Here is a 23,259-nt window from a genome sequence, read left to right on the forward strand (position 1 = left end):
CTGCAGCCCCTCTTCCCCTCGGAGGGCGGGAGGGTGGTGCTGGCATGGCCCTGGGCTGCCCAAGAAGCCCCCCCGGCCTCCCCTTCCCCCTGCTGCTGCTGCTGCTGCTGCTGCTCCTGCTCCTGGTTGAGCTCCCAGCCAGGGCTCTCGCAGGTAGGGCTGCCCTGAAATGGTGGCGGGGCTTGGGGTTCAGGAGGCTGGGAAAGTGGGGGGAAGGGAAAGAGAAGGAAGGAAGGGAGGGAGGGAGGAAGGAAGGAAGGAAAGAGGAAGGGAGGGAGGAAGGAAGGAATTCTGGATGGACACTATGGGGAGGGAAGGGGGTTTGGGGCATTTCTTCCCCAGTTCTTCCTCTTCCTCCCTTGGCTCCCTCAGCCGGGGAATGTTGTCTGTGGGGTGACCAGGCATCCTCCTTTCCCAGGCCATGTCCTCCATTCATTCCAGCCTTCTGTCTCTCCAGGAGGGAGTCCAAGAGTTCCTCCATTTTGTGCATGACTGAGAAGCATGTGTGTGGTGTGTTTTATTGGGCGTTTGTGTGTTGGAATGCCCTACATATCCCCCCCCTTGAATTCAGAGAGACAGCTGTGTTTCAATGTAGCCCTTTGGGGACTGAAAGGAAGAAGGTGGCAGCCTGAGCTTTCCTAGGCTTCAGTCTGAAGTAGGCTGAAGTCTAGAGAAGCTCATGCTGCCAACTTCTTACTTTCAGTCAGTCTCAAAAAGTGCTGCCAGAGCTCATTACAGGGGCTGGTTTTCCCAGGAAGGTCCTCCATTTTGTGGTGGCTTGTCCTCCATGGCGGTGAGGGCCTCTGGTCACTTTGATCCTGGGTCTCCTCCAGGCACTGGGTGACCAGAGGTCCTAACACCAAGGCACTGCAAAATGGAGGACCTTCAAGGAGAAAAATGGAGGACATGTCATGGCTCCACCTTATCAAAACTTGGGATTTGTAGTTTAGTGAGATACTTAGAATCCTTTGCTAGAAAGCTCTAGTTTTCATCCTGGAGGTATAGCACTAGAGTACTCTAGTAGAGAATTGTAAGTACTTCATCAAACTATAAATCCCAGAATATGAGTAAAATGTTGTCAATCTTTAAATATGGTTGGTTATACTTGCAGTTAGCTGTTGTTGTGTGCCTTCAAGTCATTTTCAACTTATGGCAACCCTAAAGTGAACTTATTATAGCATTGCCCCAAACTGTGTTCTTTAAGGGATTTTGGACTTCAGCTCCCAGAATCCCAGACTATTGGCCAACATGGCTGAGGCTTCTGGGAGCTGAAGTTCAAAATTTCTTAAAGGGCACAGTTTGGGGACCACTGCATGATAGGGTTTTCTTGGCTGGGTCACACTCTTTTAAGTGGTTAAGATGCTGATTGTGTTGATTGCAAGATTGGCAGGTTGGCAGTTTGAGGCCCAAGTGCCATGTGATAGGATGAGCTCCTGTCACTAGTCCCAGCTTCTGCCATCCTATCAGTGTGAAAGCATGCAAATGCAAGTAGATAAATAGGTACTGCTTTGGTGGAAAGGTAAACAGCCTTCGGTGCAGTCATGCTGGCCACACAGCCACGGAGTCATCTTTGACCATCTCCTATGGTCAGACACAAGTTGACAACCTTGTTAAAAGGGAATACCTTTACCTTTTTTTTTTTGTTCAGAGAGGGTTTGCTATGCCATCCTCTGAGGCTGAGAGAGGGTGACTTGCCCAGGGCCACCCAGTGTGTTCTCATGGCCAAGCTGGGATTCAGACTTGGTCTCCAGAGTCATAGTTCAAAACTCAAACCACTATGCTACCCTGGCTCCACTTCAAGTAGAGCCGTTCTGTGAGATCTGTCATGACTGTCTACTCTAAGAAAACATGTTATGTTAAATATGTTTAGGATGAAAGACGCTATGGGGTAGTGGTCTGAGTGTTGGATAAGGACTCTGGAGACCAGGGTTTAAATCCCCGCTCAGCAGTGGATACTCAATAGGTCGCCTTGGCCACGTCACACTTTCTCAGCTTCAGAGGAGGGCAATGGCAAACCTCCTCTGAACAAATCTTGCTAAGAAATTCCCAGGATAGGGTCACCTTAGGGCCACCATAACTTGGAAACAACTTGAAAACATATGACCACCACAACAATAGTTTAGGATTAAGTTTACTTTCTTATGGCTAAATAAAGTGTGCATACTGTTACTGATCTTGATCAGGACCACTGAATGTAGATGTGGGAAATCTAAGCCTTTCTTCCAGCTATTTTTGATTTCAGGTTCCCCTCCCCATGCATGGGATGAAAAAAATGGAGGGCGGAAATGAAAATCTTTAGGATCCTTAGTTGTTTTACAGTGTTGTTGAAACTGGAAGTATTTTTAATTTAGGACAGGCCTCTCCCAGCAGCTACATGTCTCATATATTTAGCTCAGGCAATGGAAGAGGTTTCTAATAATCTCCTCTGAACACTTATCCCCCAGATATGTAGAACGATAAGTCCCATCATCCCTAGTTAGGCGTACATTTCTAATGTACAACTCTCAATTCATGTTTTCTCAATCTGTACTGTTTTACTGGAGAAGCGATGTTAGCAAAGTTAGCAACCTTTGAATTCCACCAAACTCTGCCTGAGGAAGAGTAGACCTCGACAGTTTACCACCCTCACCTGTGCAGATCATTCCGTGAAAGCATAATTTATGAACTCATTTAGATATTGTGAATTTACTTCACAGTGATCTTCAAGATGATAACATCAGTTTGAAACCCTGCCTTAACTGGTTCTTGGACTGAGCTAATTGTGCAGCATTTCTCCATTCTGGGAAAAGAATGTGCAAGATCAGATTTCTGAATAATGAGATTCTAAATTTAATGACAGGCCTTACAGTGGTACAGATGGAGTTCGGTATGAATTGCCTTTACAGGACAGAAGATTTATTGCCCCTTTGAAGTTGAACTGCAGAATGTTAATCAGTGTTTATGCTGTGTGCATGTGTATTCTTTTTTTAAAAAAAACTTTATTGAGACACTTCAAAATCAAACCCAAACCATAAAATGGCTTTTCACTTGACTATACAGTCAGCCCTTCTTATACACAGATTTTTTATACACGGATTCAAGCATACACAGTTTGAAAATGTTCCAAAAAAGTATAAATTTCAAATATCAAACCTTGATTTTCCATTTTTTATAAGGGACACCATTTTGCTATGTCATCATATTTAATGGGATTTGAGCATCCACGGATTTTGTTATACAAGGAGGATCTTGAAACCAAACCCCAATGTATAATAAGGGTCCACTGTAACAGGATTCGGTTTGCACCCACTGAACATTATTTCCAATATGCTGAAATTATTTCCAATATTTCCATGTCATTAGCTTTTTCTCCTATCACAAAGCAAACCTTCAACCTCCTTTTAAAAAAAAAGCACTGAAAAAAGGATTGTGGACATTTGGTGCTGTTAAAAAACTAACTATTAAAATGGGCAACAACATGAGTGTTTCTTTTTCTTTTGTTTTTCCAGGAAATTATTGTCTTGACAGTGAGACAATTTCTAATTTAAATGGGACTTTTAAAAAAACCACACAAATTTAGGGGATCACAGAATTTTAGGGTAAGCTTAAGAAGGATCATAAATGTGAAAATTAGGTCACTGGTTCCCGCTTGTCTTTCCTGTGCATTATGACTGAAGGCCCCCTTCTGCCCACTTTTTCTTCACCACACTCCTGCCACCCTCTTTTCCTTCACCACCACCCTGGATCTTTCCACTGCCCCCAGCCATCTCCCATCCCCAGAGAAGCTGTACCCTCCTGCCCTAGAGCATCTCTTTCCAGTCAAGAAGGGAAGGACGAAAAGAGTTTCCCTCCATGCCCCTGGATACTGTGGGTCCTTGTTATCTGCTGGGGTTTGGTTCCAGGACCCCCCATCGATATCAAAACACATGGGTGCTCACGTCCCATTAAATACAATGGCATAGTAAAATGGTATCCCTAATATAAAATGGAAAAATCAAGCATTGCTATTTAGACTTTATACTTTTCAAAAACATTTTCAAGCCATGGATGCTTGAATCCATGGATAAAGAATCAGTAGGTACAGAGGACCGACTGTACTAATAATGTAGTACTTTCTGAGATGAGGGTGACCGAAATGGTAAAAGGTTTGGAAATCATGCTCTGTGTGGAGAGACTTAGGCAGCTGGGTATGTTTAGCCTTGGGAAGAGAAGGTTAAGAGGTGATATGATAGCCCTGTTTAAATATTTGAAGGGATGTCACATTGAGGAAGCTTGTTTTCTGCTGCTCCAGAGAATAGGACACGGAAAAATGAATGCAAGGAAAAGAGATTCTACCTCAACATCAGGAAGAACTTCCTGACAGTAACAGCTGTTTGACAGTGGAACATACTCCCTCAGAGAGTGGTGGAGTCTCCTTCTTTGGAGGTCTTTAAACAGAGGCTGGATGACTATCTCTCGGGGATGCTTTGATTGTGTGTTCCTATATGGCAGGGAGTTGGATTGGATGGCCCTTGAAGTCTCTTCCACTCTATGATTCTGTGATAGCAGCACCATTGATTTCTGTGGCAGCAAATGGAGACAGGAAGGGCAACATGGTTGGAGACACATTTTTCCCACTTCAGTGAAACAGACCAACGTCGGCCACATTCATACAAAGTGCTAGGCTGGCATTGTGGAGAATACAATTCTTTTCATACTGAACAGTATTCTGTGGCTTGCTTTTCTCCTCCTGCTGGTGAGAGTGACTAAACAAACCAGATCATTACCTGCAGGAAAACCTTGGTGTTTACATCCAACTGAGACTTCTGGTTTATTGTGCTTCCCAATAAGCTAGAATCAGAAACTAGGACTTGGTAGTTCCTGGCTTGTTTGAACTCCATAGCAGATTTGTTACTCCCAAACAGACTGCTGAGGCTTTTCTTCTCAATAAATTCCTGGTTTCTTTAGCAGTTCTTTTTGGTGAGATGGACTAAGAGTGATAAGGGAGCATGCATAAACATGCTGTGTTTGAATAATAAGCCAGGATTCTCTTGAATGCTTGTTGTCTGTTCTGTGAACACATCTGTTGTGAAAATTGAAGGTAGATGTGGTTTGAACATACATTAGATGCTTTCTAGGGTGTTTATTTTTATAGCATAGAGTGTCCAAAGCTGAAATCAGTCTTGCCAGATTTAGAAGTCTTGTCTGGCTTCTCTCCATCTTTGCATCATACCATAGCTACATTTCATTTCAACTGGAATGCTCATTAAATAATTGTTATTTAATGAGACCATTCCAGATAAATTACAATTCACATAGTTTAGCACAGGGATTGATAGGAAGTAGATTGCGTTTTCCTCTGGGCAGTTTACAGAGGATCAGCAAGAACTTCTGGCTCCCAATTTTTTTTGGTTACTCTTCAGATTGTACTCTGGTTTATACTCTGGTTTCTCTTCAGATCATATAAACCTTCCCCTTCCCAATTTTTTTTTAACAACAATAGCAGCAAAATGAGTCTTCTCTCCATCCCCTGGCACCAAATTGTTCTACAGGAGTGAAGAAAGATTTGAATAACCAGAAGTGGATTTTTGTGTTGAAGGACTCTTGAACTCTGGCATTCAAAACAAATTCCTCAACTTGGAATTCTTTCATCTTAAGTGAATGTTTTTTCACTTCTGGAATACAACCCCCAGATTTTCACTGGCTTTTATGGTCAGTGACTCTGGAAGGACTCTTTGCCATAGTCTTTCACAACCACACAACTGCAAGGTGTAGCCTAAAAAAATAAAGTGTTCAAGCTCTAGAAACAGCAGGAGTAAAAGATGTTGGACTAATATAGAAAATCAGCATGTATAAGTGCTTTTTAATCTGTTTGATATAGGGAACCAGCAAGGTTTTCCCCCACTGTTCCAGGGACCAGCACCATATTTGTGACCATTGATCAACTGACTTTTTCTTTCTTGGAAACTTGATGCAGCCAGCAGCCAGTAGCTTGTGGATTGGTCCACAGGCCACCACTTTGAGTAACCACTTTGACTTCAGATGGTGTCTCGCCTCTCAATGACTGTCTTAAAGCGGTAATGGATTGGATGAGGGAAAACAAATTGAAGTTGAATCCAGACAAAATGGAGGTACTTACGCTATCGACTCAGGCGTCAGGATACAACCTCCAGTCCTAGAAGGGGTCACACTCTCCTCAAAGGACAGTGTTTGCAGTCTGGGAGTGCTCCTAGATTCGTTGCTTCACATGACAAATCAGGTGAATGTGACGGTCAGGAGTGCCTGTTATCAGCTCCGGCTGATATGCTAGCTGTGCCCTTTCCTGGAAGTCAGGGACCTTGAGACTATAGTACATGCACTGGTAACCTCATGCCTTGATTTCTGCAATGCACTCTACATGGGGCTACCCTTGTGCTTGGTCCGGAAACTTCAATTAGTTCAGAACATGGCAGCCAGACTGGTCTCTGGTACATCCAGAAGAGACCATATAACACCAATCCTAAGATCACTCCACTGGTTGCCCATCAGTTTCTGGGCCCAGTACAAGGTGTTGGTTATTACCTTTAAACCCCTAAATGGCTTGGGTCCAACCTATCTTCGGGACTGCCTCCTTCCATATAATCCTCCCCCCACACTTAGATCCTCAGGGAAAAATCTGTTACAGCCTTGAAAACAAGGCTGTCTGTGACCTCCCAGAGGACCTTTTCAGCTGTTGCTCCCAGATTGTGGAATGGCCTGCCGGACGAGATCCGTCACATTACTACCCTAAATAGCTTTTCAAAATTATTTGGAAGTGGATGATTGTCCTGATTGCTTTTGAGCTGTAACGAAACCAGCTCAGAGCTACAGTTGCACCGTGAACTACTGTACTGCTGTAAAAAAACCCAACAGTTTATTTCATATCATCACAGCCTACATCTGCACTCAGTATGTATTTAATTTTAGCCTTGAGTTCAGCATTCTGCAGACTCCAGCTCTGCTGTTTGTATAACAGTAGTTTTCATAGAATCATAGAATCGTAGAGTTGGAAGAGACCACTAGGGCCATCCAGTCCAACCCCCTGCCATGCAGGAAATCCAAATCAAAGCATCCCTGCATTTTATGTGAGTTATTCATAGTGCTTATCCTTAAAGAAATATTTCATGCTGTATTTTTTAAAAATGTGTTTTCAGCTGAGTGACAGTAAGAATAAAATAATGATAATAGTAATAATAATATATTTTATATATTTGCCAAGAAAAATTTATGATAGGTTCATCTTAGCGTTGCCATAAATTAAAAAAAATGACTTGGGGGCACACAGCAACAATAACAATGACAACTGGAACTAATGAAACATCAGATCAACAATCCTTGAGAAAGAAAAAAGTGAGAAAATATCCCCCCTCCCCAAAAAATAGGCATGACGCAACAACATGGTTGCAGCCAATTGCTGTTGGAATGCCAAAAAAGTTGCAGCCAAACCTAGTTCCTTAGATGAGGGTATTCCAAAACATGCATGATGGAAGAAAAAGAGACCAGCATCGTGACCATATCTGATAGACCTCTGATGGTGGTAGGCAATGGAACAAAGTAATGATCTTACCTGGCAGGAAGCTTCATGCAGTGAGGGCCAGTGCATTGAAGACTTCAGTGATCTACACTTTGAATACAACAATTACATTTTAAATCTCAAAGGGCAAAGTCTAGTGGTGGAACAGAAGATTCCAGTGGAACTAGGGGTGTGTGGGTCCGCCATTGCAGTCCCCACTGCACACTTTAAACCTCTAGAGAAGTAGGTAGACATTCAAAACTTTATTGGGGGGGGCATGGAGCATTTTCTGAGGGCGGGGAGGGAAAGAAAGTTTTGAAAATTCTTGTGATGTTAACTAAAATTTGACTTGGAGACACATAACAACAACAACAAACATTTACTATGGGCTTTAGTCAATAGTAAATCTTTTTGCCCTGGGAGGAAAATGAATTCTTATGTCAGCACATTCTTAATGCTACACACACCATCTACACATAATGTTGCAAAGCCATTTTATATAAGCAAGCTTATAGTAACTTCCTTTGTTCTTTCCTATTTAGCATCATTTTATGGTGAAAGCTATGTGCAGTTAAAAGTTGCTGAATCCGCCTCTACAATATCATTGAAATTACGTTTTGTAACCAGTAAACCAGATGGATTGCTTTTTCTTGCTGCAGGAAAAGATGCTTATTTTCTGGTGGAATTACGTTCTGGAAATTTACATGTAAGGTTATGAACATACAAAGCTACCATGTATAGAAATGAATGGAAAGATCCACCTGTTTAGCTCAGTACTACATTCCAAAGCATTTTTTAACAAATGGTGACATCAAAAAAACTAAAAGATACAGAACTTGAGTTTTTATCAGTGCCAGTACATATAGTTACATTAGGTCAAGGATTGTGAATAGATGATGCTATAGTAAAACATACATAAATTTAAAAAAAATGTTCTGTTTGCAGTTAGTAGAGTTTTAGATTAAATTATGCGTGCTAAGCACTAGATACATCTGTCACAGTATTTTAAGTGTATAATAATCTAGTCACTTAGTCTAAAATTACTGTAAATGCAATTTGAAACTTTTATTGTTTATATTTTTATTATTGATTGATATGAAATATTTATATCCCACCGTTCTATTTCTTTTTTTAAAAAAAAAAGCTGTCAAGTTTTAAAAGCTTTTTAAAGTAGTGTATTCCTTTCTGACACTAGCTGGTTCAAACCAAATGCTGAACCATGGTTTAGCATTAGACAAATGCACTATGGCTTGTCCCAGGCTCTCTTGTTCTCTCTTCATATCTTCATCTCCTTTGCACACTGAGGGAGGAAACTGAAAAATGCCTCTTTTGTATTGAATAAACCCATCATGTCTGAACTAAATTTGGCCCAATTTTAGGGAATCATTTGGTTCTAAATTTCTCATCATGTGTAAACTCAAGACTTGTAGTGTTTTTATCTTTTGATTGCATTTTATTCTTTTAATGAGTGTTGTTTTAATATTGTACTAGTTTAATGCTATTTTAATATACACTTGTGTATGTTTTTAATTGTACTGAATTTGTAAACAGCTTTGTGTCCCAATTTTCGGGGAAAAGTGGGACATAAATAAATATAATAACAATATAGTAATAGTTGAGTCTAACTACAGTTAGTCTACAAACCAGGTTCTGAAACCATGGTTTGAGCCAAAATTGTTTGAAATGAATACAGGTAGAATAAAGTTTTCTAGGATTATGCCGTCCAAACAGTAGCAATGGGAGCCGCTGGAGCAGTTTTCCAAATGCAGATACAATGGAAAACTAGGTTTAGTCAAATGTGAAAGTCGTTAATCGCCTCCCCTTGTCAGTGATGGAAAAGTGACTGAGATTGGAGAGCTATATTGGCCTCCTGCAAGACCCTGGAAGGCTACATCCACTCATTTTCACACACACTCTCCTCCCTTGAATGTGTGTAGAGGGATTCAGTTGTTACTTTGCCTTCAGAATGACCAAGGGCACTTTCAAAAGCCTCCGGAAAGGAGGTCATTTTGCTGTTTCATGTCCTTTTTACCTCACTCCTCACCAGTCCAAGCCTAGAAAGGCATCATTTGTTGTTGCCTTCTGAGTGCTGATGTCTGTGGCATCTCTCAAGATACATTCTAGGTATAGAGGGTCTACTCAGTGAGTGCAGATGAGCTTGCAGCTTGGCAGAAAACCCATCTAGAGTTTTTAAAATGGGGATAGTAACAAAAGGTCCTCAAAACACATCAAAATGGTCAGTAGCACCTCTAGAAGATTAGGAGACCATATTGGTCATTTGAAAGGAAAAGAAAAGTTTGGAGGGAGTGGGGGACTCTGGCTTGTCAACCCTTGGGCCACCCTGGAGGCCACATGCAGGGCTGCAGTTTTTTAAGCTCTTCTTTACATTCAAGGGAGGAGAGTGGCATGGGGGTACACAAGTCCAAGTATCACCACTTGCTTTTCAATGTGCTAAACCATGATTCATTCTTACATTAGCATTAGCCATGCATATTCCATTCATTGTTACCCAATCTCATATAGCCTGAATTTAGGACTCCCCCTGTTCCCAGATATAGTGGTGGTGTTGGTGGGAAGATGTTTTCCTACCCAGACTGAAAATTGCCCAGAACCAATTGAACCTTTTCCACACCTGTTTCATCATGGATTGTGCAATAATTGTGATGTGTTGTTATATATTTTAACTGTGTCCTACTATGTAATTTTAAATTTGAGTGGGAGGGTTAGACAGGTTTTTTGTGGATTTTAATGTTTGATTTTTATGTACCGGTACTATATAATGTTGTTACCCGCCTCGATCCCCAAAACGGAAGAGGCGGGATATAATTAATTAATTAATTAATTAATTAATTAATTCATGTTTTGTGTGTACAATTCATTTAATTATCTTGCCATTAATTTATACCTTGCCTCATCTGAATGATTTGAATATCTCTTTTTGCAGGTCAGAATCAATATTGGAGCAGGCGAGCAAGTTCTCTTTTCTCGATGGAGTTCTCAAATAAATGATTTAGTGTGGCACCTTGTAGAAGTACATCCTGAAGGAAATAAGATTACTCTAGTTATTGACAAAAAGGATCAAGTTAGTGCAAAACTGCCTGGAGTTCTGCCTGAAATAAAGCTTGAACATGGTCTTTATCTTGGTGGGAGTGGAAACCTTGATGCTCCTTACCTCGATGGTGTTCAAACTAATTTCCGGGGATGTATTGATGATGTGATATTTAACAGCCATGACATCCTAACCTCCCTGAGACCTTCTTCTAGATTTAAAAATATTCATGAAGTGTCACTGAGCTGCAGTGATGAATTTTTTGCAAGTGAAGAAGAACCCATTAATTTCTTTAGCTCCAAGTCATATGTTTCTTTTCCTTTGTGGAATGTCCAAGCAGGAGGAGTCTTGGAGTTTATGGTGCAAACCACAGCTCAGAGAGGCTTGTTGTTCTACAGTTCTGGTCCAATAGGAGACTTTGTTGCAATGGAAATTGAAAATGGTCTCATTAAAATTCATATTGGAAAAGGGAAGGATAGAACTCAGCTTTCTTCTCTCACCCCAGTCAATGATAACCGCTGGCACTCTGTTGAACTGAAATTTTCTGCAAAATATATCCAACTCATGATAGAAGAGGAAACAGTAAAAGCATCTTTGCCCTCACAGAGTAAACTTCCTGTTCTTAAGGGGTCCCTTTGTATAGGTGGAGTAAATGATGCTGTCCGGGCAGAAGTGCAGAAACTAGGGTTAGCCTCAGTTTCAGGGAGGTATGCTGAAGGAGGATCATTCAGAGGCTGCTTGAGAGATTTGAAAATGGACTCGCAAAGGAAGACCTTGAAGAATGTCCTTGTAACTAAGGATATTTCAGTTGGATGCAAGTCAGAGAGCGACCTCACTCCAAATACTAGTGTAGCAGCTGTTGGAACAGCAGCTCCAGCTCATGATATTGGCACTGCAATTTCCAAATTCCATGGGAAAGAGAGTCATGACCATTTTTTGATTGTCAACAACTTAATTGTCCCTGAAGGGGGGCAAGCAACTCTTGAATCGAAGCACATTAAAGTCAATGTGGAATTCAAGAAACTAGGCATTCGTCAGTCACAGATTGTTTTTAAAATTAAAAACCAGCCTTCCCATGGCCATTTGAGGTTGAATGTTGAGCCAGAGCAGGAAGAGTCCACATTTACTATGCTAGACTTGTGGCAAGGCAGAGTTTTATATGTCCATGATGGTTCTGAGGAAAGCTATGATTATTTCACTTTCTCCATTTCTACAAGCAGTAAAAAAGAGATGCCTCCGTATTTGAAAGGAAACAAGGATTATATGTTTACCATTACAGTAAGACCAATAAATGATGCTCCAGAACTCATACTCCCAAATGGAAACTTGTTTTTTTCTCTTAGAACACTCTAAGAAACGCCTGACTGTAGACACGATAACTGTTTTAGACAGTGACACAAATATAGCAGACCTTAGTATTATGATACTTGGAAATTTGAACACAGATGCAGGATTTCTAGAAAATTCTAGAATTCCTGAAAAGACTATCGCTGATTTTTCTTACAGGGACTTACAAGATGGCAATGTTTTGTTTGTCCACACAGGAGTTAAGAATTCCAGGCTGGTTCTACGAGCAAGTGATGGGGAGAAAGTCAGCAACACAGTTGTGTTGCGGATTGTCGCTTTACCGTTGCATTATAAATTGGTCAACAACACAGGAGTTGAGGTGGTTCAGGGCAATGTGGCCATGATCAGTCTCAGTCATTTGGCCATTGAGATTAACATGGTTGAGCAAGAGCTGGAGATACGATATGAGATCACAGATCCACCTTGCTTTGGAGAAATCCAGAGGCGCCATGGTGCTGGAGAATGGAAGAAAACAATATCTTTTTCTCAACGCTCCATTGAACGTGGCCGTGTAAGATATGCTTCTACCTTCAAAGCCATGCAAATGGATAATGTCCTGGAGAACTTTAAATTTAAAGTTACCATTGGTAGCATAATAAGTGAAGAGTTTCTGTTTCCTGTCATGGTGAAATGGTTGAGGTATAACTTCTTGAGACATGTGCCATTAGTAATTGATAAATCAAAGCGAGAATACCTTACCTCCAGCAATCTTCTTGTTGTGATTGCAGATGCGGAAGTTCCAGAAAATGAATTGTATTATAAATTATACTCATTGCCTGAGAAAGGAAGCATTCTGCTTAATAATTTACCTTTGCAAATAAATTCAAGCTTTAGCCAGCAGAACATTTCTGATAATAAAGTGGAATATCAGTTGATCAATAGGCCCCTTGAGGAAACCCAGGATTCATTTCAGTTTCTAATTTTTACAAAATATGTGATATCAAATACCTATGATTTCAAAATTGACATTAAAACAGACCCCTGGAGCATTCTTTTGACAAACAGTGGTCTCACTGTTACTGAGGGAGAAGGAAAACTGATAACAGAATTGGAATTATTTGCACAAACCATTGATGATAAGACCTTCCAGTATAAAGTTATCAAGAGTCCTTCCCATGGAAAGTTAGCACTTATTAATTTTTCTGATTCCCCAGAAAGTAACAATAATCTCACTGGTTTCACAAATCAGGATATAATTGACAAACGTCTTATGTATGTGCATGATGACTCTGAAACACAGTATGATGAAATTGATATCACAGCTACTGCTATAAAATTTGGGGAATGGGCAAACTCTGACATGGGAACAAAACCATCTTTATCAGCGGAGATCAAATTTAACATTTCTATCCAGCTGAAAAATGATGAGAAACCAGTACGTGTAGTAGATAAGGTGTTTCATGTTGTTAAGAATGGAAGGAAGCTGTTGACATTGGCTGATCTTTGTTACCATGATCCTGATATTGATTTTGATGATATGCAATTGTTGTATACAAGGCGTGGCATTCCAAATGGAGACTTGGTTTTTGTCAACAAAACCTCTCAAAGACTCTATCAATTCAAGCAAGAAGACTTAGCACGAAAACGAGTCCTGTTTGTCCACCATGGAGCAAACTATGGCCGTTTTGTGCTCTTCGTCACTGACGGGAAGCACTATACATCATCACTGCTAGAAGTAAGTGCTTCAGACCCTTACATCCACCTAGCAAATAATACAGGTTTATTGATCCAGAAAGGAAGAGCAGAAACAATCACCACAGCTAATTTGAGTATTACCACAAACCAAGACATTAGAAGTGATCATGAAATTGCGTTTGAGATTTTTTCATCTCCAAAGTATGGACAGGTCTTTGTAAATAATTTATCACAGGGTACTTTCACTCAGCATGATCTTAAAATGGGACATGTGACGTACAGGCATGATGATAGTAGCAATTTGGTTGACAAGTTTAACTTCACAGTATATGCTAAAAGGGTCCAGCTGGATGCTGAAATGAATATCCGTATATACTTGGAGAGCCATCAGCGTCCACCAGTGATTGTACATAACAGCAGCCTGTTGGTTGAAGAAGGAAAACCAGTTAAAATCAGTAAAGGAAAATTGCTGGTAAGCTGAAGTAGTCTAATAATTAACAATACTATGTTTTGAATGTATTTTTGTATACTGTAAGCACATTCCCAGGCCTACACATTTTACCATGCCCTTTAAGCAATGGCCTGGTGCTAGAAGTGTCTGCAGGGATGATTCTGTGGTGGCTGGCACCTTTTTCCTCCTGGGGTAGCATAACTACACTGGGGAAAACACAGAGAAGTGTGGGGCATGGTAAGCTTGTGTTCACTGCACCTGCCCAGAACAGGGATTTTTGTCTTCATCAGCTTACATTAAACTGTCAATATGTACCCTAGTGGTCTCAACCAGGCTAGATGTGTATGCTCCAGTTGATACTATAAGCTAAAAAGAGCTCAAACAGAATAACCCACCATCATACTGACCACATTCAATCCTCATTATCCTTGTTTGACTTTGGGAGGGGGGGGGAACAGATGTAGTGCTGGCTAGAGGACAAAATTATATTAAAAAATAATTTTTCATCCTTAACCAAAAAAAAAAAAAAAAAACAAGAAAAAGCTTCCTGTCACATCTAGAGGATGCACTTATGCTTATTTGTAAATAAATATGGGTTGCGGGGGTGCGGATGGATTTGCTTTAAAAGTAGAGTTTTGCATTGAAAACATGTTTTTCAGCAAAAAAGTAACTTTTTTCTACAGGAAGTATTGCACAAACACGTTTTCCATGCCACCCCTGCCCCCCATATGTTCTGCACAAAAGCCACATTTTTGTCACCAGTAGTTTTCAAAAGAAAAGAAAGCTTGGTAGTTTGAGTACTGGAAATCCTTACTGAAATCCCCACTCAGTCAGGGAAACCCATTGGGTTAACTTATGCAATTCAACGACTTGAAGAAACACAACAACAAGAAGTTTTATCTACTTTGGCAAGTATCCATTCCATCACCACTCTACCAGTGAATGAGCCTTCTGTGATTTAATTGTTAAGATTTAAATACAACTGCATGGAAAAAGCCTACTTATCATGTGTCTTTAATGAATTATGCATCTGATTTATAAGGTTGTGCATGAAAACAATTTGCCATCAGAGATAGAGTTCAAAGTAATGTCACCTCCACTCTATGGGTACCTTCGGAAGTTTACATCAGAGGAAGGCTATTTTGGAGCAGAAGAAAATCCAGTGTTGTCCTTTACCCAGCAAGATATCAATGATGGGAACATCCAATATGTGCAGACCAGTTCCAACCAGCTCCAAGATAAGTTTTCTTTGGACGTGACTAACGGCATCCAGGCAGTCAGTGGAATAAAAATTGTGGTAGACATCATCCCAAAACTCATCCCATTAGAAGTACACAACTTCACAGTTGCCGAAGGGGGATCAATAACTCTGGAAGAAGATTTTCTAAAAATTGCTAATAGCCATTTTGTGGGGCTCAATTGTGAATTTAATGTAATCGAGGCACCAAAATATGGGCGTATTTCAACCTCTCAGTTTCCTGGAGTGGCACTAACTAAATTCACAAGGAAACAGGTAAGGATGCTCCATGATGTTTTCTGTTTAGTAGTATTTTGGTTTTAAGCAGAATGGATTATGGTTTGGAGATCATGTAACACATTTTGCCAGGTTTCCACCTAGCTCAGTACCTTGCCTCTTATTATTAGACCTAGGGAATCCAACTAGACCACAAGTTGAACATGAGTCAAAAGTGTGATGCGGCAGCTAACAAGGCCAATGTGATTTTAGGCTGCATCAATAGAAGTATAGTGTCTAGATCAAGGGAAGTAATAGTGCCACTCTATTCTGCATTGGTCAGGCCTCACCTGAAATATTGTGTCCAGTTCTGGGCACCACAATTAAAAAAGTACACTGAGAAACTGGAGTGTGTCCAAAGGAAGGCAACTAAAATGGTGAGGGGTCTGGCAACCATGTCCTATGAGGAACGACTTAGGGAGCTGGGTATGTTTAGCCTGGAGAAGAGAAGGTTAAGAGATGATATGATAGTCCTGTTTAAATATTTGAAGGGATGTCATATTGAGGAGGGAGCAAGCTTGTTTTCTGCTGCTCCAGAGAACAGGACCAGAAACAGTGGATGCACGTTATAGGAAAAGAAATTCCACCTCAACATTAGGAGAAACTGCCTGACAGTAAGGGCTGCTCGGCAGTGAGACACGCTCCCTTGGAGTATAGTGGAGTTTCCTTCCTTGGAGGTTTTTAAATAGAGGCTGGATAGCCATCTATTGGGGATGCTTTGATTGAGAGTTCCTACATGGCAGGGGTTGGACTGGATGGCCCCTGTGGTCTCTTCCAACTGTATGATTCTATGACCTTCCCATTTTTTAATTTTAATTGTTTTCTATAATAGTATATAATAATGTAAATGAAACAGGCCCATAATGATGTGACAGGATAAACTGACAATTGTTGCAGAACTGGTGTGGCTTTTGACACCGTGGATTCTTAGTTTGGTGACTCTCTTCTTTTTAGGTAGAACAAGGATTAATCTTATATATTCATGAAGATAGTGAACAGCTTCTTGACAGTTTCACCATCATAGCAAACAGCACAGAACTATGGAAACAGAGTCTGCCTCAAAAGATATATGTGATTATTACACCAGTAAATGATGAAGCTCCTGTTGTAAAGAGAAACAAAATTCTTCGGGTAAGTTGTGTGCATCTTCTAACACTAAATGTTGGTATCTTCTTTCTAATAAACAGAAACATGTAAATTTCTTAGATATGATACTCTGTTCTTTAACATTTTTCATATGTATGAAAAATACTGCTTATCCATGGGTTTATCTACATTGCATGAACACTGTATGATTTTTCTACACTCATCTTCAGGGCTCAAACTTGTATTTATTTTTTAATACAAAACTAGGGCAGAATATATTTTGAAATAATTTTTAAAAACCGTATTCATATTACATAGTTATAGTGAGTTCTGCTATAACATATTTTTACAATGTGAATTGTCAATAACATGATTAGTTAATAGAGGAATATAATTTGCAGAACAAAGCACTTAATTGGCTATAGCACTATTCCATCTTGAGCATTCAAAACTGGCATCTCTCCACATGTCAGCAGTTAAGTAGCAACACTGCCTCTCCTTGTCTTAGTTCAGTTTTTCAGCTGTGTAGTTTGAGAAGTGTGTGACTGAAGTGAGGTGAATAGAAGACAGGGGAGAGGGCATTTGCATAAGATTTTAGGTCAGGAATGGGTGAATGGAAATAGGAGGTGGGAGTGTTTCAAGAGATGAAATTTTAAGTTGGGTCATGAGTAAATGAAGGCTGAGGGAGTATTTGAACAACATTTGACTGTCACAGTAAGCCAGGGCTTGTCTGTGCCAAGGCACAGCAAGTGTTATTACCTGTTTAAAGTACTGGGCAATCTCTCCATTTTTCAGAGGCTTGTGGGGCATATGTTGCACATCCCTGCCATAAATACCTATTTTCATGTTTTTTCAATGGTATGGGCTCCATTTATACTTATAAATAAAATGTATTCATTAAAATTTGTGGCAAATTAAATATCCTAGCTACCACAGCACCTATGTGATGTGAATTAGTCTCTTGAGAGATGAGATATGTTTTGGATTTTGGATTATTATTTGAATATTTTCCCAGTAAAATTATTACCGTATACTGCTGTAAATGAGCAAAAATGCAATTTTATTTATTTAGTTAATTAGTTAAGGCTTATTGTTTTAAACATAGATACTGTATAGTGGTTTGCCTGGTATTACAGGAATATAACCACCAGGGGGCCATGTTTTCATTTTTGTGGAAGTTCTCCATTCACCAAAAATGATTCAGATTGTTGTAGTTAATTTAATTGTCTAGGAGAGAAGGGGAAATGCATCTAGCCTCGACTGAAATCATAAAAAACATAAATATGGAAGAATTTACTATGATTTTGATAGTTTCATTTGCCTAATGATTAATTTGACTCTCAAATTGTTTTGATAGCTCAATAGGCAAACCCAAACCCTAATAGCCAATACAGAATCTAGGAGGTCATGCATTAAAATACTCCACAGCATGACCTTGGAGCAAATATCATTCATAGTAGGAAGCTTATCTGGGAGTTGAGTTTCAGATTGAAATAAGTTAATTCATAGCCTCCAGTATTTCACAGATGAAAACTGGGACACGTGTAGCCAACTAACATCAGAATGGTGTCAAGATGTCAAAAGTTATTAATAAGGAAAAACATGCAAGCTAGGAGAGGCTGCAGCAGTGTGCTTTTGCCTGAACCTGCAGGGAAGAGCCAGGTCAAAGGTGGAAAGTGGAGTAGAAGAAAAAAACAGGAAATGTTTAATGTGATGACAGAGGATTAATCAGGGCTGTCCTGCCAAATTGGGACACTTGGTGGTATGTTAACTGGACAGTGCATATACCTTCAGCTTTTGATAAACCTGATTGCCAACAAGCCTTTTGTTCATTTCCATTCGGTGCTTCCTAATGATGCTTTTGAGAATCGTTTTCAGAGGTGGCCAGTCAATGCCATCTTTCTTTTGTAACCTTTCTGAGTGTGACTGAATTGACCCATGGATAATTTTTTAGGTGACTTTTTGACTAAAATTTCTCAACTTATGCATGAGTATATTCAATACTTGTTTAGTTACACTGAAATTGAGAAAAACCTATCCCTCTGGTTTTGGCAGAAATGACTGACTTTTTCTGAATGCAAATGCAGAATTCCAGTCTCATGGTAATAATTTATCCTGCCAGGGGGACAGGGATACTTGAGAGAGAGAGAGAGAGAGAGAGATGTACAGGAAAAACAGTGTAAAGGAAATATGGAATTGATCCAAGATCATAGGCAGAAGAACTCCATTCACAGAAAATGCCTCTTTCTGATTTGGGGGGAATCCCTTTGTACCCATAGTTCATCCTTTCAGCAGAATCTGTGACCTTCTTTTTAACATTTTCAGGTGGTTACAGGAATTGGGGTGTGGAGGTCAAGTCAGAGTAGATCACATCAGCCAACCCATTAGCATGTACCTACATTTGAATCCAATCCAACATTTTAAATAGAAAGTTGCCAGAATCCTAATTTGGCTACTTAGTTACATCACAATTACTAAGTAACATGTACTGGCTCAACCTCCCCCTCCCACTGCCCGAGTCCACCTTAAGAGCCAGGCACTGGATTGTTTGAAGGAGGTCCATTTAGCTTTCAACTTGGATGCAGGGAGGACAGCATTTCCATTCCCTTTTCACCAATGAACAAGCCTGCAACAAGGAGTTGCAACAGGCTGATTGTTGCAGGCTCGCTTGTTGGTAAAAGTGGGGTGAAAATATTGTTTTTCTTGGGCTGTGATTGGAGACTTGAACTAATCTTTTTTGCCTGATCCAGTGGCTGATATTGCAAAATTAAAATGCCTTTATTGCACCTTGAATTTCATGTTTCTGCTTACTTTACTGTCTTATGGTAAATATATACTTTAAGCGACCAAGTATCATCATTAAATTATGTTTTCCTTTAGCAAAATCATCATCAGATATGAATTGACTTAAATTGTTTAAATGAATTAGTGAAAAATATGTTTTGTCGAAGATTATCAGCTCTTTAAATATTAATGTCAATAGTGTTGTGCCATAACTGTTGCAGTTTAAAATCTGAACTTGGTGGCTAGTAAAGTAACAAAAATGTGAAATATAAACGTACAAATAATATACTGTACATAAGAGTACATTACTTACAAATAATATACATAATAGACATTAGCCCTGTTACTGAGAAATGCTCATGTACTAAATGGATGCATAAGTCAATCAGCTCAAAAGAGGGTTGGAGCAAGGAGAGCCTTCAGAATTACCATAAAATCCTGACCCAGTGTGATCACAAAGTCCTGGGCACCTTTAAGACCAATAGTTTTATTAGAATATAAGTGTGTATTTTTTAATATGTATCCTCTGGCAATCTGCAAGTTGCAACAGGATAGCCAAGGTATTTAGCCTGGCGTCTTTCTTTTGACCCAGTCTATGAGGTGCTGAGCATGAGCATCAGCTGAGCACATTTATTGCCCCATTTGTTGCAGTCACAGATCTGTCTGCTGTTCAAGACTACAATGAAACTCTGCTACTGTTGGGATAGCTATTGAGATGAGACAGCTTTTTAGTTTCCCCTAGAATTAGTCATACAAAATGCTTTTATAAGCATTCCTCTGGTTCCAGGCTATATACAATGTCTTGTCCTATTTCTTCAAATACTAATTCATGCAGGATGTTGTTTGATGTCTGTTAGAAGTCTTTGTAGTTCTAAATGATTTTCAGTGCTAAGCCAGGGCTGAGCGGACTTCAAGCTTGTTCGGTCTATTTTGTTTCTTTACTAGAATGCTCAGATCCACCACCCACACAAGAATTTAAAGAATAGGGTGCATTCTAAGTCTAGAAATTTGTTTTTAGTAACAGAACAGAACTGAACTCACTGTCCTGTCATCCTAAAGTCCGCTCCTGATTACCCCAAGCTCTCTTCATTTCAGCAACCTAAGTGGTTAAAGCCATGCTTTTATTGCTATTGTTAAACAGCTGGGAGTCAGAAATCCTTGCAAATCTATTCCAGATAACTCAGAAATCTATCAGTAGATCCATCCTCTGGCTTACCTCTGTGCTTGACAATTGATTGTCTTATCACTCCATATGGTTACTGCACCTTATAGTTCAACTTCAGATAAGTAGAATTATTTTTGTGTAATACTTTCCTTTTTATTTTAAAGGTCTGGGTGGATTCAGTCACGGAAATAACAATGAATGATCTTTGCACAGAAGATAAAGATTCCATTCCTGCAGAACTTGTGTATTCTGTTTCTCCTCCAAACAATGGTCACCTGGCTCTCAAGTCTTTTCCAAACAAAAGTATCCTTAATTTTACCCAAGCTCACATTGAGGAAGGACAATTAGTGTTTGTTCATAGGGGTATGTCATTTTGTCAGTGGAATATTCATGTCAATTTTAATGATGTCATTCTGTTAAGTCTCATTCACTAGGCTGGGAAACTTTACTTCTCCAGAATTACATTGCTTTCAGAATCTACATAGAATTAAATTTACATTGTAAACATTCTGTGATATTGTCACCTGTCGAGTTGTAAACAAAGTCCACAGGATTCAACCACTTGCAATGTATTTGTTGTTTTTAACTACCCTCAAGTTGACTATGACTTATGGTGACCCTGTGTATGAGGCATCTCCAAGACCCCTATCCTCTGCTGCTTTGCTTAGGACCTGTAAATTCACACCCATGACCTCCCTGGTTGAGTCTATCCATCTGGTGAGTGGTCTTCTCATGATGTGGCCAAAGTACAGTAGATTCAGTTTCATCATCTTTGCTTCCAGGGAGAGTCCAGGAGTTGATTTGTCAAAGACCCATTTGTTTGTCTTTTTGACTGTCCATGATATCCTCAGCACTCTTCTCCAGCATGGCATCTCAAATAAGTTTAATTTTTTTCTGTCAGTATTCTTCACTGTCCATCTTCCACATTCGTACATGGTAAGGGGAATATAATGGCTTGGGCAATTCTGACTTTAGTGCTCTGTTGTATATATTTACACTTCAGAATCTTGTCCAGTTTTTTCATGGCTTCCCTTTCCATTCTTAGTCTTCTTCTTATTTCTTGACTGCAGTCTCCATTCTTATTGATATTTGATCCACGGTATGGGAACTCTGTAATTATTTCAATTTTATTATCTAGGCTGAATTTAGTAGATCATCCTGGTCATTATTTTTGCCATATATAGTTTTGTTTTAATAGACCAAAACCCAAAATGACTGAGATAGAACCTGTTCCAACAAATCTATTCCTTTCCTCCCACTGGGTTACCTTGTTGTCCCAGCCAGTGGTTACACCGGGACCAAATAAAATCACATTTTTTAAGGAGGTGAATCACAATGCCAAGAAGCAGAAGTGACTTATTCTCATTCTGTAGGCTTGTCAGGTTTTCAATTGGACTCTTGTGGAATTGTTGTTTCCCTGAGACTGCAAATGGGAAGAGAGATATCAAACAGCTCTGGAGGAGGGATGGGGAATTATTATTATTATTATTATTATTATTTGCAGGCATGATTGTTTGGAGTCCATCTGTACTCATTTTGGGCTAGTGGCAGGCCTCTGCTCAGCATGAAGATGCTTTTATAGGTGTGGCACATGCACTATTTTTATGACAACATGGGCTCATTATGGCACTTGGAGCCATGAGAGGAATGGTTGCAAGTGTTGCATCTTGTGAGCCTTGTTGTACAAACCCTGGCAAGAGGAAGGCAGGGCTTCAGGGGAGGGAGCTTCACAAAAGGTGGCAATGCTCCTTCACAAACCCCAGCAGCTGTATAGGGCCTGGAAAAACTCCCCTCGTATTATGTAGAGAATGGAAGCTACTACTGGGTACGTTTTGGCACCTTCCTGGCTGCTAAAAAATGCTCAACACTTCTGATTTTATGTGATTAGCCAGGTTTACCCAACCTATGTGTCCTTTTGCGTGCATCTCTCTCAGGCCACAGTTCTCTTTCATTTCCACAGTTAGCTGACCTGCCCTACTCTGTGACATAATAAGGGCCCTTCACTGGTTTGAAGGTTTTCTTTCCAAAGAGGAATGAAATTTTGCTGACGTCACAACCCTGTCACTGTCAGTATGCTGGCTTCTTTGGGTAGGGAGACTGGAATTATCAGTAGCTTAAAGAAATACAAGAAAGACATACTGTACAGTATCTACTGCTAAGCTACTGGTAAGCCTCAATGCACTGGAATTCTAATCGGCTCAAAAATGCGAGATTTTTTTTTGTTTTCTAGACATACCTCTATTAACAATGCCCCTGTCAAAGAAGCTCCTTTTTACAAAGCCTTTTTGTCAAAAATTGCTAGATTTTTGGGGTCATGTAGGCATACCTCTATTAAATCAAAAATTCTGAGTAAACTTTGCCTTCACACAAATGTATCTCTGTCTTTTTGTAGGTGCTATGTCTGGGGGCTTCAATTTTCAGGTTACAGATGGCTTGAACTTTTCACCCCGGCAAATATTTAGCATCACAGCTCGAACCCTGGTTATCCGGCTGGAAAAGAACAATGGATTGGCAGTTTTTCCAGGTAAAGCTATCATCGTGTGATTTCATTTTTAAATATTAGTGTAATACAGATAAAATGACCTATTAAATAGAGTGTCTGATCAGTACTTAGAACTTTAGAAAATTTAGTTTTTGGACTACAGATCCCAGAATCTCCTAGCCAGCACGATTTAAAAGGTTCTGATTCAATACTTCCTTTTGAGAAAGAAAAGATGTTGGGGGACTCAGACATGGAGCT

The 23,259-nt window shown here is 39.9% G+C and overlaps 2 protein-coding genes across 2 annotated transcripts in view; both read left to right on the top strand.

Annotated features, from left to right (window-relative positions):
- Positions 1-6: 6 nt before the first annotated feature.
- Positions 7-11,891, top strand: LOC121923611 (chondroitin sulfate proteoglycan 4-like). Its single transcript, XM_042454167.1, has 3 exons — positions 7-153; positions 8,032-8,195; positions 10,434-11,891. Exons 1-3 carry the CDS (start codon positions 45-47, stop codon positions 11,889-11,891), a joined length of 1,731 nt encoding a protein of 576 aa, XP_042310101.1. The 5' UTR covers positions 7-44.
- LOC121923609 (chondroitin sulfate proteoglycan 4-like) overlaps positions 11,877-23,259 on the top strand; it is a 33,924-nt gene continuing 22,541 nt past the window's right edge. The window contains exons 1-5 of the mRNA XM_042454166.1: positions 11,877-13,992; positions 15,014-15,484; positions 16,439-16,615; positions 20,684-20,882; positions 22,912-23,043. Of these exons, the coding sequence (XP_042310100.1) occupies positions 11,959-13,992; positions 15,014-15,484; positions 16,439-16,615; positions 20,684-20,882; positions 22,912-23,043 (3,013 nt within the window). The 5' untranslated portion in view covers positions 11,877-11,958. The remainder of the gene's footprint in view (positions 13,993-15,013; positions 15,485-16,438; positions 16,616-20,683; positions 20,883-22,911; positions 23,044-23,259) is intronic.

The sequence above is a fragment of the Sceloporus undulatus genome, chromosome 2, assembly GCF_019175285.1.
Source record: "Sceloporus undulatus isolate JIND9_A2432 ecotype Alabama chromosome 2, SceUnd_v1.1, whole genome shotgun sequence".
NCBI lineage: Eukaryota > Metazoa > Chordata > Lepidosauria > Squamata > Phrynosomatidae > Sceloporus > Sceloporus undulatus.